The sequence below is a fragment of the Syzygium oleosum genome, unplaced genomic scaffold (assembly GCF_021117445.2).
Source record: "Syzygium oleosum isolate NSW1041296 unplaced genomic scaffold, Sole_v2.1 Sole_v2.13, whole genome shotgun sequence".
NCBI lineage: Eukaryota > Viridiplantae > Streptophyta > Magnoliopsida > Myrtales > Myrtaceae > Syzygium > Syzygium oleosum.
In genome coordinates this window covers 758477-779502 of record NW_026607497.1, presented here as the reverse complement: position 1 = coordinate 779502, position 21026 = coordinate 758477, and the positions used below count along the sequence as shown (strand labels likewise).

The following is a 21026-nucleotide window of genomic DNA, read 5'->3' as shown; positions in this document are numbered from 1 at the left end:
GTCAACAAATAAATCCAAGTGGTACGGGACTTATCATCAATAAAAGTAACATAATATTTAAAACCATCATGAGAGATCACAGGAGCAATACCCCAAATATCGGAATGTACTAATTCAAAGAGTTCTTGTGAAACATGTGTGCTAGTGGGAAAAGCCAGTTTATGCTGCTTCGAATGACGACAAGTTTCACAATGACTCGAATCAAGAGAAAAATCAACATTCAAATTATGCAGCACATTATTTGAGGGGTGTCCCATGCATAAATGTCAGAGTTGTGAAGTAGCCTCCTTATCCATCCTTGCGACCAAAGCCTCACTCGGAAAATCAACCACATAGAGACCTTGTTGTAATCCGCCTTCACCAATCGTCCTCCCTGTGAGTCTATCCTGAACCATTACCTTTTGATGGGAAAAAACAACATTGCAGTCCAATTCTTTAGTAAGTTTACTGACAGATAACAGATTTGAAGATAAAGCTGGCACAAATAACACGTCACAAGCAGCAGAAAATAAATTAATTGTGCCTTGTCCTTCAACCAGAACCTAAGTTCCATTGGCCATAGTAATGGGACCATGAGAACCCTAAGAATTAACACGAAAATCAGATATTCCATAAGAGGTACTGCACATATGATCAGTAGTGCCTAAATCAACAATAAAAGAATTTTTGGAAGACAAAGTCATAAGGGCCAGGGAATTACTAGATTGAGCTAGATTGCTAGAATCTGAAATGGAAGATTTTATGCCACCAGATTGAATAAGATGCTGCAATTGAAGAGCAAATTTACTCAAAGAGGCTTGAAAGTCAGATGTTGAGCCTTGAGTTTGAGCTGCAACCTTGGCATCTCCCCTTTTATCCTTATTAGGCTTAAGATGAGGGTACAGTTTCCAACAAAGATCTTTAGAATGACCATCCTTATCACAGTAATCACAATGAAACTTATTATTGTAACCTTTGCCTTTGCCTTTACCAGAACCAAATCGACCCCTATCAGAACCATAGTGACCACCATTAGTTTTAGCAGCATGGGCAGAACTCTCAACCGAATCTACCCCTTTCTTGGAATCAGAAGTCATCACACGACAACGAGTTTCCTCCCTTTGAACAATAGCACAAACAGTGGAAAAATTAGGAAGAGTAGAACTCATGAGAATTTGCCTCTTAAGGTCTTCATATTCAGGCCTAAGACTGGCTAGAAGTTGAAAAATTTTGTCTTGCTCTTCACGTTGGGCATATATCTCAATAGTCTGAGCTGGTGGTCAATACTGTTGCAATTCATCCCACTTCTTTTTCAGATTACCAAGATATTCAATAAATGTTTGATTAGGTGATTGTTCAATATGAGCAAGCTCCTGTTATAACTCAAAAACACGGGATGCATTATCAACATTGCCATACATATCCTATAAAGAATCCCATAGGGACTTGGCAGTCTCTGAATAAGCAAATATCTCATAGAGTTGGGATTCCATTGAATTAAACAACCAAGACATGACCATATTATCATTTGCCTGCCATTCAGCGAATTTTGCATCTGTAGATGCAGGTGCTCTGATAAAACCATTCACGTAACCCAATTTTGATCTACCCCCAAGAGCTATAGAGACAGCTCTAGACCAAGGCAGATAATTATGCCCATTTAACATAATAATTGTAAGTTTATTGGACATCTCAGAAATAGATTTGCTGTTATCAGCCATAGTGCTAGACAGAAGAAGAGCACAAAGTTCAGCAAACTTATCTTGTACCAATCGAGTCTAATAACATATCGTCCTCTGCGCAAACCAAAGAAACCACCGCAAAAAATAGATCTACAAATAGCAGAACACAACCTATAGGAACCACCAATAGACAAGCGGAAGCATTGACAATGAAGCCAACCTTAGGATCGTGTTTTGCTTTGATACCATGTTTCAATGAAAATCATGTGTAGAATAGAAAGAAAAGAAGAGAAAAAGGGACACTCAATCGTTAATGTGGTTCAGACAACCGAGAGTATAATCCCTTGGAAGCTTACATCCACGGTGGTAAATCCCCAATTCATCTTATTTTTTGGGGGAGGATTCATTATCCTTTAATAGAGAGCAATACAAAGGGCTACAGTGATTAATTTGGTAGCTACAGCTATCGCACAACCTAGCATGATCTCCTACTATATTGGGATTATGATGATCTTGCATCCTTATCCTTCCAATAGGAACCAAGCCCCACGGGTGGGGGGGGGGGGGGGTGTGAAGCTACAGGCTGGATTTTTTCCCTATCACCAATTGTTACTCCACACAAGTATTACCAGCGTAGGAAGATCGGGGTGTAGTAACAGCATTCCATTCTCATACGAGGCCTCAAAGTTTATTGGCAAAAAGAGCAGGACGTTCCATACAAATCTTGTTTGTTGACGTCACAAGGCCTTGAAGAGGAATTGCCCTATTACTTCTTTACTCGAGCTTTCCCGAATTAATCCAATGCTACATCCATGTGTGATTCGATAGGCGCTAATTTGGCTATTAATGAATGAAGGTTAGAAAACAACTTGAAACAAAGACAAGGTGGTAAGGGCAGTGGTTTGAGTCTAAAATGTTGCTTTGTATCGAATATTTAACACATTAAAGCACTTTTTGCTTTTAATAAAAGCTCTTCGACTCAAGTTTCTTTGCCTCAATGCCCTAGTTTAAAGGCAAAGAATTTCAAAACTCACCCAAAAAAAACTAGCGGCAATAGCTCTATTTGCTTTGGACCAAGCAGTTGGAGAAATGTCTCTTGCACAAATAAAGCCGCTGTGGTCTTTTCATTTCATTTGTGGAGAAATATCCTCCAGTGTACGTTTACGTCTGAAGAAGAGGGCTAATAAAATGCCATTTTTACTGGTCATTGGCCAGATCAGTATCACAATAGAAATAAATGGGTTTATTATAGCACTAAGAAAAGGCATGCCTTATCTTCTACTGGGGTTTTTCTGAAAGGAAGATTCAGATACATCTAGCGGCTTGCTGTTATGAAACTAAAAATAACCGGTCACTTAGTTAAGAGGCCATTTGATTACGTTTACAAAAACTAAATTTCTGTTCTCAAAAGTGAAGAAACAACAATGCATAAACTTGGAAAATGGTGTATAATTTCATTATTTCTATGCACTTTTTTGTCTACACAACTCGTCACCCTGATCTGTAACTTTTAATTTGCCTTGCGCAAGATGACCTGAGCACCATACTGTGGCTGGAGGGTGATGACATTGAAAGGAGCATGCGCATAAGATGGAGAGAGCTCAAATGTGAATTTCTGAAGTATCATGGCGAGCGCCATCTTTGCCTCTATCATAGCGAAATTCTGGCCGACACATATACGAGGGCCCCATCCGAATGGGAGAAAGGAGACTTGGTTCTTGGTGGCCTTGGAGACTCCCTCAACGAACCTCTCTGGCTTGAACTCATCAGCATCCTTGCCCCACAGTTCTTTATCATGGTGGATGAGGAGAGTCGGCACTGCGAGCTGGACTCCCCGGGGTATGGTCAGCTTCCCGAGTTTTGTTTCCTTCTCAACCCTCCGTGCCAGCTCCATCACCGGTGGGTATAGCCTCAGGACCTCATTCAAGATCATTGTGACCTTATCGCGACAAATCCATAGAAGCAGTCATATGGCAGAGATGTATATGTAGGAGCATCCATGTATGATTATGATGCCAGAGATTGACTACTACAGTTAAATCAATATCCACGAAGGGAATGAAATAGAGATTAATTTATCCAGTAAAAAGGGTTTGAGGCTATTTTCCGAAAAATCAGGTTCTTGTCTTGAAGGGAAATCCAAGTTCAATCCAAGGATGCGAAGATAACGCTCCTGTCAACTCATTGTCGTGTTCATCTTCATAGGATAACATTATTTTTTAAAAAATGTTTCGTCTACTAAGGATTGCAAATGCGCATCTAGTAATTGTAGAATGATTATTATGTGTCATGTGATAAAAATTGCTCATGAAGAACTCTTCATATTGGACCTATTATGAGTCCCGCTCTCAACAAAAGAGGAAAAGAGCATTGAACTTACAATCTTGAGGTGGCTTAACCCGTCAAGGTCAGGTTTTCTGCTTCCAAATATTTGGAGGACTTCCTCCCTAGCTCGTGCTTGCCAATCCGAGTGCACACTCAGCAAGACCATGGTCCAAACCAGCAAGACCGAAGTGGTCTCTTGTCCGGCGAAGTAGAAAAGCTTGCACTCCTCGATCACGTCGTGAATGCTCATCCCGACATTCTCTTTCATGTTTGACTCCAGCAACAGCCCCAGTAGATCATTGCTAGCACCTACCCCTGCCCTCATTGCTTTCTCTCGTCTGCGAATGATGTTCATGAGTAGAGCCTGCACTTCCTTATCTATGTTCTTCATCCTCCTATTCATTTTAGTTGGCACAAACCTGTGAAACATTGAATCAAATAGTTGGATATTTTAGAATGTCATGATTGTAAGCCAGAAGCTCATTTAGATTCAATTAGCTTATGGATGATGAAAGATTTTACCTCCAGCCGGGGATGTAAACCGATTGAAGGGCTATAAGTGCGAGCCGGGCTTGTTCCTCCTGAAGTTCGAAGATCTTTTTGCCTTCTTCAAAGTTACTGCCAAATGCTGTTCGAGAGATCACGTCACGGGTCAAATTTCGAAGGTCGATCCACGCGTCGATCTCACAGGATCTCTTTACTGATACCAATTTTTCCCATCTACCAACCATTTCAGTGCAACTTGAATAAAATGCAGGCAACATAAGCTGCAAGAACAACAGACCAATGCAAAGAAGGAATTAAAAGAAAAATCCTGAGGCATCAATGTGTGTGGTTCAATTCATTTGACCAGAGTATAGTTTCATGTACCTTCAACTTCTCCATGTGGAATGCTGGATTGATGATCTTTCTGTGCCGTGCCCATTTCTCGCCCTCGTGGCTCGCGAGTCCATCGGCTAGCAACTTCACCAGGGGATTGGAGGCTGGCCTGGGATAGTCGTTTATCTTGGAGAAGATCTCCTTTAATTGTTCGGGGTTCGTTATGCTCACTCTCGGTGTTGTTCCTATCCACTTGAACACGTCATTGCCTGCAATGCAACCAGAAAAATAAGAGCCACATTACCAAATGAAATACATTTGCAGCTGTTTTTTTTTTTTGGAATGCATATAATTGCATGATTTAACTCATGTCGCTAGTGGAAAATTTTTAGCCCGAGACACTATTGGCGTTGATATGGATAATTTTTGTAATTTTTTTTATTTTTCTGAATTTTTCCTTTTTTTCCCTTTTCTTTTCTTTTCTTTTTTCCCTCTGCTAATCTAGAGCCTCGACGGTGGCCAGCAAAGGTCGCCAACCATAGGCGAGGGCCCAAACACCCTCGCCTAGGGCTGGCGAGGGCGTTGCCACAAAAAAAATTTCAGAAAAATTGTAAAAATTATTCATGTCATTGCCAATCATGCCATGTCAGATGTCTGGCATCCACATCAATAATTTATTGACGAAATTGACTAGAAAGACTATATTTATAAATTATCAAAAGGTTTAGAATTAAATTGATCAAATTAAAAATTTTATGATCAAATATGTTTAGTACTTTTTTTGCTAATTATTCCCATAAATCAATGGGTGTTGTGCTCATTGCGATTACTGTGTATGGGATGGGCTCTGCCCTTTGACAATGACTTTGACTTCCTCAAAACATGTTACTTCCATGATTCTTCAATCGGTATGACTTGAATTTATATGCCATGTCATGTCAGTCACATAGTCTAGCGTTTGTACATATCAATCATTCATCGATCCATATTGAAATATCTTTTTTAAATGGCCGGGTAAGAATTTAAATGTTAAACGACATTATCACATGCGAGCTTTATTTAATGTTCGCTTTTGTATGGTAAAATGCCCATATTGTGTGCATATTAAAATACGCAATTATCTAAAAGACTTGAGATGTATTAACATCTTTGGTCGGCAAAATTCAAAGTGCGGAGGCATGAATTTTCAATAGAGAGGGACAGTAAATTCAAATGTCCTAAAACTCCATAAAAACAGCATCGACCAAAGGTCTAAAAACAAGCGAGTGTTAATGAATAAGAAAATACAAGTGCCACACGAATAGATACTATGAAGATGTGCATACCATAGGTTTGGAAGGATTGATGCCAGAAAGGCAAGACACGAGGACTGATGTCGTCGGAGACGGCGATGGGCTTGGACTTGGCTTCCTTGAGCAACCGTGAGTTCTCCTTGAGGTCTCCGAACAGGAAGGTGTAGGGTTTGCCGGAGAGGCCTTGCTGTCTCAGGAGCCTCTCGAGCCTCTTCGGCCTCAGCCACACCCAGTTCACCACCCTCCATGTCCATGTGGTCAGGACGGCCAGAACCGTCGCTAGTGCAATTGATTGTATTGAAACCTCCATATTTTCTTCTTTGTGTGTGTATCTATTTGTCTGTATGTGGGTCTGTGTCTGTGTGTGGGTGAGAGAGAGATATGATGGCTTGATAATGTTGGGCAAGGGCGATTGTGAGGTGTCGTGCTTATATAGACATAGCCCATCCATAGCCATGTGCGTGTTGGCCAAGAAGCTTTTTGACCGCGACCCCAATTGGAAAAAGAAAATGAAAGAAAACGAGAAGGACATCCAAAATAAAGAGAAGAAAAAAGTATTCACTGCTCAAAATTAGAGAATGGGTATAGCATAAATATTATATCAAATACAAAATATTGAAAATGGTGCGTGTTTTGTTCATCGTGATGGTGTAAAAAGCCTTTGACAAGTGTTGTATCAAATTCGAAATACTTGTACCTAATAAATAATTTTTTGCATTAGTGTTTGATTATCGACAGTGTATCATCTCCTAACGTCCATATAACATCGACTTGAACGGTGGTGAATAAATCAAGAGGTTTTGGTTTTGGTTGTTTTATAGCTTTTGTTCGCTCTTTGGCTGCAACTTTGGCATGTTCTGGGGACGGAGGCGAAGATAAAGGCACGGAGTCATTGTTGTACATGCGAGTTCCTTGTTCATGCGTTGTAAACGTGCATCGAATCAGTTGGTTTAACTTGGTTTTGCAAAAGCATAAGGAAGAGCTTTTTTTGAAGCGTTTTTAGCATGATATTTACCGAACTTCGTTAGTTAATATTATCATATTATTGGAAATAAGTTGCTATATTACACATGTTGAAAGAAATTCTCATGCCATTGGAGACGATTCTTTATTTTTTATTATTGATCCAAAGGGATTGCCACGGGAGCAAATCACTAGACAAGGTGCGAGTTCTTCCGGAAGTTCATGTAATTTCATAGTTCTTTCCATACGACTCATCCTCGTCGATTTCAAGGTAATACTCTTTGAAGTTGTCAAATTGCCTTTTTCCACGTTGCATCTCCCCCATATGGCCTCTGACTAGGAATGTCTCCATTGAATATTGACTTAAATCGTGCTTGCCAATCGATGTCGTCGAGTGCCCATATGTCTTTCCGAATTTATCCACATATTTGACTTTCAAAGGATGGATACATATATGGTGAAAAAATCCGTCCATCATAAATTGTAAATTATTCTCATATGGAGATCATCCAACCTCAACATGACCTCGATGACCTCGGATCCTAGTTTGTCGCTACCCAATATGCCTCGTTGAAGGTAAGACAATCTCAGTTGAGGTCGCAATGTACTATTGCCATGATAGCTATTTCACCAAATAAGTTAGAGGGTTAAATTTGCACAAAATAATTAATAAGGGATCGACATGCAAAGGCAACAAAACTTAGAGAATGAATCACGGAATTGTTTGCATTTAGCGACGAGGAGAATCGAAGATGTACTGCCCTACGCCCCTAATCCGCATACACAAAACCATTCATTAACCTTAATTTAGATGGTACAATTCTTAGCCCAAAAGCTTTTGAAAAAATCTACGAGAAATTTGAGTCCAGTTGATCATTATCAATTGCTTTTCTTCTCTCTTTTTTACCCTTTCTGACGTGTGCTCGGATGCTAATCGCATGCCAAGTAATTAAAGGTCAAAGAAGAAATCGAGAACTTGACCTCCAAGCAAATCAATGTCTTCTATCCGAAGCAAGGACATACAATGCAAAAAGAGAACTACATAGGAGTCTTTTTCCCTTTTTTTTGTGGATTTAGATTTAATTTTCGTAGCCAGCATTACCAGAATTATGAGTTTGCATGATTATTAGCCGAAGCGATTATCTATTTCGCGACTCGTAATAAAGTTTGTTTGTTGAAAAATTGAAAATAAGGTTACCGCTACCATTGGTATAATAAATGACAAACTCCCCTATTACCAAAACTAACCATTTTTTTCTTGTTAATATCCAATAAAAAATGTTAGAGTTCTTAAATGGATCCACTAACTTAAATAACCACATATTATTATTATCCATGTAATTTCATACATCTAGCATTACTCGCTACATAAGATGGTCGAATCGTGACCATTGCAGATTATGGATGGACCGAGAGTTTTATGTTGGCCATTTCTCTTTTTTCGCATAAAAAGAGGCATAATACGGATGCCTCAATAATTCTAGATAAGCATTATTCGATATAAAGTCTAGATCTTAAGATATTTAAAAGAGAGAACTTCGATATTTTGACGGATCGCCATGAAGCAAATTGTTTTGCATCGTCCTCTAAATTAGAGATAACTTTTCATATATCATGCCCCAAAAGAGTTGGGAAGCCCAACCATCATGGCTACTTTCTCCGAACATTATTATGGTAGCTATCACAAAATTCTGGGTTGAAGATTACTTAATGATGAGCAACGCTCGAACTCATGATCTTGTGTTTTAGAAACATCGACTCATGCCATTCAGCCATCACCATTGACTGTGAGGACCCTTTATCGAGTTGTCAAACACATGCTTTGAAGAATTGACAAATGGTGCACCGTCCTTTATTTTTCCTTGGAATGTATGAATATATTATAGTTTGTTTTTTGGTAAGGTATGAATATATTATAGCTTGTTTGTTGCAAAGTCTAAAAAAAGTTAACAGTAACTTTTTCTTACCTTTCCGTCAAAATTTAGAATGTAATATAAACAGTTTAAATAATTATGAAAACATGTGAATTTACATATCCACGTAACACAACTTTTAATGTTTTCAACTATTTTATAAGCATAGGTCGTATGATTTGAAAAAACGTAAAAGAAAAACTCCAGATTATTGGACCCCATTACATTCCACTGTTTATAAATTCTAAATTTCTTTTCATCATAAATTTATTCTTCTATCTTATTAACGAGGGTGTTAATAAAAATCTTTTATTTTTTAGATGGCCCGCCAAATGGATATAAAACAGGAAAAAAAAATGCAGTAAGATTACCTCTGACGCATTGAATTTGTCATGTCGTGTGGTGTGGGGCAAGAGAGGTCGCATCGAGTCGACATCTAGAACACTGACAAATGCCCACCCCGCAAAACGTCATCACTTGCGTTTTAAAACAGTCCAGAGAAAAGAAAAGACCAATGCAATATCATACATCTGCAGGAGAGGCGAGCATGGGCTGGCATTTTGGGCAAAAGATGGTTCAGCCCCAACAAGCCAGAAGGGCAGACATCGTTAATGACGCTTTGTGTTAAAAGTGGTTTGACGACAAACTTAACTTAATCACCCAGATGATTGTCTTCCAGAAGAATGTCTTTTGGATTAGCAGTGAATGCTATTGCTTGGTAAGCAAGGTCTTCTGGATTCCTTTGATGGGCAGACAGATTTGACTCATTCTTATTGCAGCCAGGGGACCATGACTCAAACGACATTCCCTCAATACTCCCCTATGAATGATGCACACTTGAACATCCACAGGACCATAACTTCGTGATTAAGTTTCATGTGGCAACAATGTCTAAAAGTGCAAAATTTCCCTTTGTTTTTTCCTCTCAAGAAAACATCCAAGTCCACATCCTATCCTACAACTGGTGGCATGGAACGAGAGGGAAATGAACTAAAGCAAGGAATGGAAGAAAATGAAATAAGGAAAGGAATGAAATACGAATAGCAATTCTTGTATTTGTACGAGAAAATAAGTTGAAAAGAATCCTTGTTTTGTGATAGGATAATTTTGGAATGTAAAATGTCCTTAAAATGGGTAATGTGTGAGAAACAAAAATAAAAGGTACACTTGATACCATTGTATATAATAATTTTCTTAATATTTTGCCAAGGAATGGATTGGCCATATTGGCCATACGGCCCATATCATACCGCAAATGGAGCCATGGAATGGCCATTCTCCTTGTTTGATCGAGGAATGAGCATTCCGCATCTTTTGCAAGAACAAACAAAGGAGATAAATCGCATCTCGCAGTAATGATTCCATTTTGAGTCGATTCTTCATTCAATCTGATCATGGATGATTTGACCAAACTAAAATGTTATCACTAGTCGTTGTTGATGATATGTATAGTTGAGTTAAGGCTTCTGTTCTTGCATAAGTTCCTAAAGATTTGATGAACTAAAATGGTCTCTAATCTTCTTTAATCCACAACTTGGACCTCATGGCAATCCTTGCCCGTGTCCCTAAGTTGAAAATACTAGACGTGATTATAAGATGTAATATTCATTCATCGTTCACTATCACGAGCTCACAGAACTCAACATGAATCCCCACTGAAAAAAAGCAAGATATTTACAATCCGCTGCTTCTATCCTCAACCTAGTCTGCAGATGCTTTGACAGAGTACGCAAGATGAATTGGTAGATGTATTTGAGACATTTCCTGCATCGGTTCTTACAAGATATTCAGATGAAAATGAACATACTGACCATCAGATCTAGCTTCACAACATTACAAAGGAGCATAATAGATATATAGTCACTGCAATAGTTAAATACATACGTCACATGGCTTTGCCAACCAAAAAGACAGGAGAACCGTGTTCTTACACAAAACATTTCTTGAAAACTAGGAATAATCCGAAACACGGACTTCTTGGACCAACACAACCGTGCTGTTTTCCTTGCTCATTTGACAGAAGGAAGGGTTGTGTAACATCCCGAATTTTGACTCGTTACCGGGATCAATAAAGTGTATATTAATTCTCGTTTGATTTTAGTAAGTCTCGCCCGGACTTGATCAATCACGGGATACTAACCCATTGGGAAAGGCTAAATAGGAAACGGTACGTGGACCGGGGACCCGATCGAGAGTTGAGTACCGATTTCGAGAAACGCCGAGGGAATATTTTGGGCCAATATGAGCCGATCTTAGGAAAATGACGGATTCAATGTAATCAATGACGTACGCTCGGACTGCGGGTGATTCCGCACGACCGAAAGTTCGCTTGACGAACGAATCCCGAATTTAATCCGAACGATCGCGACCCCCGGCACTAGTGATAATTCCTCACGTTCTCCCAAAAATCGAGGCCATCACGATTCGGACAACCCTACGTCGATACGCGTAACCCCTAAACAGCCGCCCGTTAGTGAGAGACCCTAAAACTTCAAAACGAGCAAATTTGAACGCGAAATTGGATCCGAGCTTCGATGTCGAAAATTCGAGGGCGTTTGCGAATATTTTGTAAGGCCAATGTCATTTTAGTGTGGCCACATATGTTTGGGGCTAGTACGGCTGAAAATTGGAATTTCGGCAGAAATTGGAAAAATTTATAATTTTGCCCCTGGAGACTACGGCAACCGTTTTTTAGGCCAAATGAGATTATTTTTCGAGGCCGATGCCATTTTGGGGTGGCCACGCATATCTGGAGTGTGTACGATCGAAAAATGGAATTTCGACCCCAGGGTGACAAATTACGGTTTTGCCCTTCAAAACTTTCGGGCTGATTTTCGAGGGCTTAAAGGAGGATTTCTACGAATCCGACGCCATATTATGCTGGCCACGCATATATAGGACTGGTATGGACAAAAATTGGAATTTTGACCCAAGACCGGAAAATTACCAAAATGCCCCTATGCCCTATTTTTTCCTATTCCGAATTTGGACTGATATTTTTTGTGGATTAATTAAAGGAATTATTCAAACATTTAGTCATCCCAATAATTGAGATTTCCTTGTACCAAATTGCCCTCAATTATTTGGGCAAGGAATAATGAGGGCTAAGTAAATAAGGGTAAATTAGGAATATGGAAAAATAAGTCAAAGTTATAATTAGTTGACTCTCTCTTGGCTTGTTCACGAAGCCATTCTGTCTTCTTCCCCTCTCCATTCGACCAGACCACTTCTCCACTTTTTTTTCCTCCTTGCTCGACCGAGAATCACCGCCGGAGGAGGTGCCGCCGCACGCCGCCGCTCGTCCGGCCACCGCAGCACCACCGTCCCGCCACACCGTCCTCACCATCATCACCACCTCATTCTCCCTTTCTTTCCCCTTTCCTTTTCAACCGTACGAGCGCGCCACCGTTGGACCGCGCGCCGTCGCCGGGAAGCCGCGCCAAGCGCCGCCGTGTCGCCCACCGTGCACCACCACCCCCAGCCATCATCCTCAGCCCTTTCGACCTCCCTCACCCTCCTTTCCCGCCATCCTCAGCTGCTATTTCAGTCTAGGCCGAGAGGACCACCGCCGGACACCGCCATCCGCCATCGCCGTCCGTACGTCGCCGGCTTGTCCCCCGGAACGCCGTCGCCAATCTCACCTCGTGTCGGTGATTGGCCGCCCGTTTCCCTCAACTCGAGTCGATTAGGCTAGTATTAATCCCTAAACCCGAACTAGATTAATTTGCAATTTAGGCGGGTAAATTAGGGGTTAATTAGGCTTGATTATTGTCTAATTAAGGTTTAATGTGTGTTGGGTGATTAGGGGGTACCATTGGAACTTAATTGAGTGATTTAGGTGTGGATTAGTGCCCAAAATGTGTGCTGCCCCGGTACTGTTCACACAGAACCCAAAATGCAATATTTGCCTAAGTTGAGGAATAATTGGTTTAATGTTATGGTTGATTGAATTGGACGATCCAATGACTAATTAAGGCTTGATTGAATTAAATTGTTAGTGCCTTAATTGTGAAACTAATGGCTGAGTTTGTTTGGTCGTGACGGGTCCTAAATGGATCGAATTTTGTGACATTAAGTTGTGCATTAAGTGCCAGGTGTAAATGTGCTAAAATGGATTGAATTGGGCGTGCCGACAATGTGTTGAATTGGTCGAATGGTGAATAATCTTACTTGGCACATATTGGCATTAATGATTAACTTGGGTCCCATTTCACGTGATTCCGTTGTTTGTATTTTGATATGGCTGGAATTGCGAGTGCGAAAATGCACGTACCCTATGTGATTTAAATGTGGCCTTCGGGCCGGGCCTACGGGTCGATTTATTACTGAAAATGACCTTCGGGTCGGGCCTTCGGGTCGGTATATTTGTTGGCCTTCGGGTCGGGCCTTCGGGTCGGAATAATTGTTGGCCTTTGGGTCGTGGCCTTCGGGTCGGAATAATTGTTTGATTCATGAAAATGGCAAGCGTGTGCCGAGATCATTATTCGTATGTATGTTCAATAGTTTGCACGTGAATATTGATAACAAATGCCTAACCTGTAGGGCTATGGTATAAACGATTTGAGCCACGGGCCTAGGGCAATTATTTTGATTTGATGGTACATTGTTTTGTGTGTTTAATTTGCCTGACAGGAGATGCATGTTAGCCTAGTTTAGGTTTAGGAGTTATTTACTTGCTGAGATTCATCTCATGGTTGTTGGAAACCGACTTTTCAGATCCCCGGCAGTGAGGATGGCAGAAGCGCCAATCCGTTTTGGGATTCCCTAGTTCATCGAGAAGACTGTGTCTATGCATGTCGTAGCTTTTTGACCAAGCCCCGCCTTAGTCTAGTATCCCCGGGCCACCATCCTTTTTGTCAATGGCCGTTGCTCAGTTTGTCTTCTAGTTGCTTTTCTTGTAATGGATATTGTATAAATTTCTGCAGTAATGTAAAATATTTTTATTCCTGCTAAATTCCAATGCTGTGTTATCCTTGGTTATCTTGTATATTGTACGGGTGTATATATAATATATATATACGTTGCTTCCGCATGTGCATTGGTCTCTGTGCGTTGGATGTTGGGTCGGTGACGTTACCTGGGGACGTCGCACCATTACGACCTTAGGTGAGATGATCACGCTTCGTGGGGTATGGGGCGTGACATCCCCGTTCGAATTGGTATCAGAGCAAGGTCAGCTCGGTCCAATCTGGTTGAAACCTGGAGTGATAAGGAGCGATGACCATGGGTAGCCAGTAGGGTGACCTCGTGTGCTACATGTACCTCCTGACAGTTGTGTTTGATTGAGTGTTTATGGATTTGACCCGTATGATGCAGGTGCGGCAGGACTCGAGGTAAGTGTACAAAATCCCATGGGTGGAATCCTGTGCTGTTGAGCTAGTCCGCATGTTGAGTGCTTGGTTGCTATTGTGTTAGATACCTGCCTAGGACTTAGACCGGTTTAGTTGGTTTAGGTCTCTAATTCCTGAACGGAATTACAGCAGGTAGTTGAGTATCGGAAATTGTAAAGATGAGCAGGAGAAGGGGAAAGGAACCCCAAGGTCAGTCGAGTTCAGGAGGCCAAGAGGCCCGAGACCGTAGACTAGAGGACATTATTCAGAATCTGAACAGGAGAAGGGGAAAGGAACCCCAGGGTCAGTCGAGTTCAGGAGGCCAAGAGGCCCGAGACCGTATATTAGAGGACGTTATTCAGACCCTACACGAGATGGGGAATTTTATGGGTAGGCAGGCTCAAGAAAGGGCCGCTACGATTGCCGAGGCTGATGTGGCTGCAGTTGCTGCTGCTCTTAATGGGAATCAAGCCCAACAAGCTCAAGCTCAACCAGTGGTGGCGAATAGGCAGATGCACCAACTGGTAGAGCAGTTTCTTAAGTTGAAACCGCCCAAGTTTACGAGCCGAGGTGACCTCGAAACCGCCCCGCGTTGGGTGGAAGAGTTGGAAAAGGCATTCGATTTATTGGGATGCACCGAAACCGAGAAGATTACTCTGGCAACATACCAATTGCAGGATAATACAAATGACTGGTGGAAAGCCATCAAAGATAGGGTGTTTCCCGAGGGTGTAGACCAGACCTGGACTGCATTTGTTGAGAGTTTTTATGGACAATACTTTTCAGAGAGTGCTCAGGAGAAGAAAATGGCGGAGTTCACGAGACTTCGTCAGGGATCAATGACGGTAGTCCAGTACGAGGTAGAATTCGCAAGACTGTCGAAGTTTGCCCCAAGAATGGTAGAAAATCCACTAGACAAGGCTCGAAGATTCCGGGATGGTCTGAAACCGGATCTTCGCACTCAGATGCTCCTATTGAACATTCGAGATTACAGAGAATTGTATGAGCGAGCCCAAACAATGAAACGGGATCAGATGGAAAGAGCAGCCGCATCTAGGTCGCGGTTTGCTCAGAACAGGGACGATTGCCGCTTTGGCAAGAAACCGATGACGGGTAATAGGCGATTTGTCCCACCGCCTAGGAGGAACATTGGGAAGCCTAACCAGCAACCGAATAGATTTGGGGCTTGCTTTCGCTGTGGGAGTTTGGATCACCAAATCAAGAACTGTCCCCAACAGCGCTCTTCAGGACCCCCGACGCAACAACCGCCCAGAGTTGGAAATCAAGCCGGGAATCCCCCACCGGCTATCCAAGGAAGGCCGCCTGCACAAGGAAGGGTCTATGCAATGGCGCGCAAAGATGCCGAGGATGCGCCGGGCGTGGTCACAGGTACCATTTCTCTCTGTGATCATGCTACTTATGCGTTATTTGATCCCGGGGCGACCCACTCATTTATTTCAGAGCAGTTCGTTAGATTGGTTGGTATTGAACCAGTATTGCTTGAGAATATGCTCTGTGTGACGACCCCACTGCATGATAGAGTGTTAGTATTGCTGGGGTGTCTTGATTGTAAAATCGTGATTGGGAATAGAGAAGAAAGAATTGATTTGGTTGTATTAGTCATGTATGATTTTGATGTGATCATTGGTATGGATTGGCTGATGAAGCAGAAAGCCGTTATGGATTGCGGCAACAGGATGATCCAATTTAACCCGATTGGACATCCTAGGTTTGAATTCCAGGGAAACCGAGGAGGAACCTCGATCCGTTGGATTTCCTCGCTCGAGGTGACTAAGTTACTTGATGAAGGTTGCGAGGGATATCTAGTGAATGTAGTAGATCTGACAGTGGCGGAGCCTAAGTTGGAAGAAATACCCGTAGTGTGCAATTTCCCCGAGGTTTTTCCTCAGGAATTGCCAGGTTTACCGCCAGAACGGGAAGTGGAATTTGTAATAGAGTTGGCCCCAGGTATGGAGCCAATCTCTAAGGCTCCATATCGGATGTCCTTATCAGAGTTGAAAGAGTTGAAAGTTCAGATGCAGGAATTGTTGGACAAAAGTTTCATTCGTCCTAGTGTGTCTCTGTGGGGAGCACCGGTCCTGTTTGTAAGGAAGAAGGACGGGACATTGAGATTGTGCATTGATTATCAGCAATTGAATCAAGTGATGATTAAGAATAAGTATCCACTGCCAAGGATCGATGACCTATTTGACCAGTTGCAAGGAGCGTCCGTGTTTTCTAAGATTGATTTGCGAACTAGATACCATCAGCTGAGAATCCGAAAGGAGGACATTCCTAAGACCGCTTTTAGGACGCGGTATGGGCACTACGAGTTTATGGTGACGCCCTTCGGATTGACCAATGCTCCTGCAGCTTTCATGGATCTAATGAACAGGGTGTTCAAGGAATTCTTAGACAGGTTCGTCATAGTATTCATTGACGATATACTGGTGTATTCGAAGAGCCCGGAGGAACACGAAGTGCATTTGGCCGAGGTACTACGGACTTTGAGAGAACATGCACTCTTTGCCAAGTTCAGTAAGTGCGAATTTTGGCTAAGTAGAGTGGCATTTCTTGGACACATAGTTTCGGGAGATGGAATTTCTGTAGACCCAACTAAGATTGAGGCAGTAATGAAGTGGCCAAGACCGACCTCAGTGACAGAAATTCGAAGTTTCTTAGGATTGGCTGGTTATTATCGGCGTTTTGTAGAAGGGTTCTCATCGATAGCCATGCCGTTGATGCGATTGCTTAAGAAGGAATCTAAGTTTGAATTGGATGATAAGTGCGAGAAAAGTTTTCAGGAATTGAAGCATAGGCTTACAACTGCCCCGGTATTGACTATTCCATCCGGGCCAGGAGGATTCGAGGTTTATGGTGATGCTTCATTAAGGGGACTTGGTTGTGTGTTAATGCAACACGGAAAAGTAGTCGCGTATGCGTCGCGCCAATTGAGGCCACATGAGATGAATTACCCGACGCACGATTTGGAGCTGGCTGCTATTGTTTTCGTACTCAAAATCTGGAGACACTATTTGTGCGGGGAAAAGTTCTAGATTTATACGGATCACCAAAGCCTCAAATACCTGTTCTCGCAGAAAGAATTGAACATAAGGCAGCGCAAGTGGATGGAATTATTAAAAGACTATGATTGCGATATCATGTACCACCCTGGAAAAGCGAACCGAGTAGCGGATGCGCTAAGTCGCAAGTCGAGTATGGCGCACATGATAATCAAGGAGTGGACATTGCTAGAAAGACTCCGAGACTCAGAATTTAAATTCTAATTAAGCCATGTGTCGAATCTGTTGGCCACATTGAGAATCGAACCGGAGATTCAAACCAAGATTAAGGCATTGCAGTCCACAGATCAGGAGATTCAAAAGATCGTGGGAATGGATGCCGCTACGAGGAAGTTAGATTTTCAAGTGTCTGACGATGGGATTTTGAAATTCAGAGGACGTTGGTGTGTACCCGATGATATCGAGCTTAAGAAAGAAATACTAAGAGAAGCTCATCGTAGCAATTACAGTATCCACCCTGGTAGCACGAAAATGTACCAAAATCTACGGCAACATTATTGGTGGAACGGAATGAAGAAAGATGTGGCCAGGTATGTGGCCAAGTGTTTGACATGCCAACAGATAAAGGCACAACACTGCAAACCTGGAGGACTGTTGCGACCATTAGAAATTCCCGAGTGGAAATGGGAACACATCACCATGGATTTTGTGACTGGATTACCGAGAAGCAAGAGAGGGCACGATTCCATTTGGGTAATAGTGGATCGACTTACGAAGTCGGCGCCCTTTATAGCGGTGCGAAAGGATTTTGAGCTAGAAAAGTACGCAAAGCTGTACGTGAGACAGATTGTCAGACTACATGGAGTACTAGTGACGATCACGTCGGATCGTGACCCGAGGTTTACGGTGAATTTTTGGAAGAGTCTGCAGACGGCCTTGGGAACGAAGGTACAATTCAGTACAACTTACCATCCGCAGACTGATGGTCAGTCGGAAATGACGATCCAGACCCTTGAGGACATGTTGAGAGCTTGCGTGCTGGATTTCCAAGGTAAATGGGAACAGCAGCTGCACTTGGTAGAGTTTGCGTATAACAACAGTTACCAGCAGAGCATCCAGATGGCCCCATTCGAAGCCTTGTATGGCAGAGCATGCAGGACTCCCGTGTGCTGGGACGAAGTAGGTGAGCGGAATATTACTGGCCCAGAGTTAATACAGCAGACAGTGGAAGCTGTTGAAATCATTCGGGAAAGGCTGAAGACAGCACAAAGTCGCCAGAAAAGTTATGCCGATCGGAGACGACGACCTTTGAAATTTCAGGTCGGAGATCACGTATTCCTTAAGGTGTCGCCTATGAAAGGATTATCCCGATTTGGTAAGAAGGGAAAGTTGAGTCTGAGGTTTGTCGGACCGTTCGAGATTCTGGAGAAGATTGGCGATATGGCCTACCGACTTGCCCTACCACCTAACTTGTCCCAGGTACACAACGTCTTCCACGTGTCGATGTTGAGAAAGTACGAGCCAGATCCGACACACGTTCTGAGATATGAAGAAATAGACGTGGACGACAAGGTGTCGTACGTAGAGAGACCAATCAGGATTGAGGACCGAAAGGATTGAGTATTGCGGAATTAAGACGATCCCGATGGTCAAGGTAGTCTGGGAGGATCACGGGACATAAGGCGCTACATGGGAAAGCGAAGAGGCCATGCGACGTCAACATCCCTACATATTCGACGAACAAGTTTAGAGTACAAATTTCGAGGACGAAATTTTTGTAAGACGGGAAGAGTTGTAACATCCCGAATTTTGACCCGTTACCGGGACCAATAAAGTGTATATTAATTCTCGTTTGATTTTAGTAAGTCTCGCCCGGACTTGATCAATCACGGGATACTAATCCGTTGGGAAATGCTAAATAGGAAACAGTACGTAGACCGGGGACCCGATCGAGAGTTGAGTACCGATTTCGAGAAACGCCGAGGGAATATTTTGGGCCAATATGGGCCGATCTTAGGAAAATGACGGATTCAATGTAATCAATGACGTACGCTCGGACTACGGGTGATTCCGCACGACCGAAAGTTCGCTTGACGAACAAATCCCGAATTTAATCCGAACGATCGCGACCCCCGGCACTAGTGATAATTCCTCACGTTCTCCTGAAAATCGAGGCCATCACAATTCGGACAACCCTACGTCGATACGCGTAACCCCTAAACAGCCGCCCGTTAGTGAGAGACCCTAAAACTTCAAAACGAGCAAATTTGAACGCGAAATTGGACCCGAGCTTCGATGTCGAAATTTCGAGGACGTTTGCGAATATTTTGTAAGGCCGATGTCATTTTAGTGTGGCCACATATGTTTGGGGCTAGTACGGCTGAAAATTGGAATTTCGACAGAAATTGAAAAAATTTACAATTTTGCCCCTGGAGACTTCGGCAACCGTTTTTGAGACCAAATGAGATTATTTTTCGAGGCTGATGCCATTTTGGAGTGGCCACGCATATCTGGAGTGTGTACGGTCGAAAAATGGAATTTCAACCCCGGGGTGACAAATTACGGTTTTGGCCCTTCAAAACTTTCGGGCTGATTTTCGAGGGCTTAAAGGAGGATTTCTACGAATCCGACGCTATATTATGCTGGCCACGCATATATAGGACTGGTATGGACAAAAATTGGAATTTTGACCCAAGACCGGAAAATTACCAAAATGCCCCTATGCCCTATTTTTTCCTATTCCGAATTTGGACTGATATTTTTTGTGGATTAATTAAAGGAATTATTCAAACATTTAGTCATCCCAATAATTGAGATTTCCTTGTACCAAATTGCCCTCAATTATTTGGGCAAGGAATAATGAGGGCTAAGTAAATAAGGGTAAATTAGGAATATGGAAAAATAAGTCAAAGTTATAATTAGTTTTGACTCTCTCTTGGTTTGTTCACGAAGCCATTCTGTCTTCTTCCCCTCTCCATTCGACCAGACCACTTCTCCATTTTTTTTCCTCCTTGCTCGGCCGAGAATCACCGCCGAAGGAGGTGCCGCCGCACGCCGCCGCTCGTCCGGCCACCGCAGCACCACCGTCCCGCCACACCGTCCTCACCATCATCACCACCTCATTCTCCCTTTCTTTCCCCTTTCCTTTTCAACCGTACGAGCGCGCCACCGTTAGACCGCCGTGGACCGCGCGCCGTCGCCGGGAAGCCGCGCCAAGCGCCGCCGTGTCGCCCACCGTGCACCACCACCCCCAGCCATCATCCTCAGCCCTTTCGACCTCCCTCACCCTCCTTTCCCGCCATCCTCAGCTGCTATTTCAGTCTAGGCCGAGAGGACCACCGCCGGACACCGCCATCCGCCGTCGCCGTCCGTACGCCGCCGGCTTGTCCCCCGGAACGCCGCCGCCGATCTCACCTCGTGTCGGTGATTGGCCGCCCGTTTCCGTCGACTCGAGTCGATTAGGCGAGTATTAATCACTAAACCCGAACTAGATTAATTTGCAATTTATGCGGGTAAATTAGGGGTTAATTAGGCTTGATTATTGTCTAATTAAGGTTTAATGTGTGTTGGGTGATTAGGGGGTACAATTGGAACTTAATTGAGTGATTTAGGTGTGGATTAGTGCCCAAAATGTGTGCTGCCCTGGTACTGTTCACACAGAACCCAAAATGCAATATTTGCCTAAGTTGAGGAATAATTG

General features: G+C 42.8%; 1 protein-coding gene across 1 annotated transcript; it reads right to left on the bottom strand.

Annotated features, from left to right (window-relative positions):
* Positions 1-3016: 3016 nt before the first annotated feature.
* LOC115665057 (cytochrome P450 72A15-like) lies at positions 3017-6857 on the bottom strand. Its single transcript, XM_056317281.1, has 5 exons — positions 6131-6857; positions 4857-5074; positions 4509-4753; positions 4042-4405; positions 3017-3600 (listed from the first exon to the last, which is right to left on the bottom strand). The coding sequence occupies exons 1-5, from the start codon at positions 6627-6629 to the stop codon at positions 3172-3174; spliced, it is 1755 nt and encodes a 584-aa protein (XP_056173256.1). The 5' UTR covers positions 6630-6857; the 3' UTR covers positions 3017-3171.
* Positions 6858-21026: the final 14169 nt, after the last annotated feature.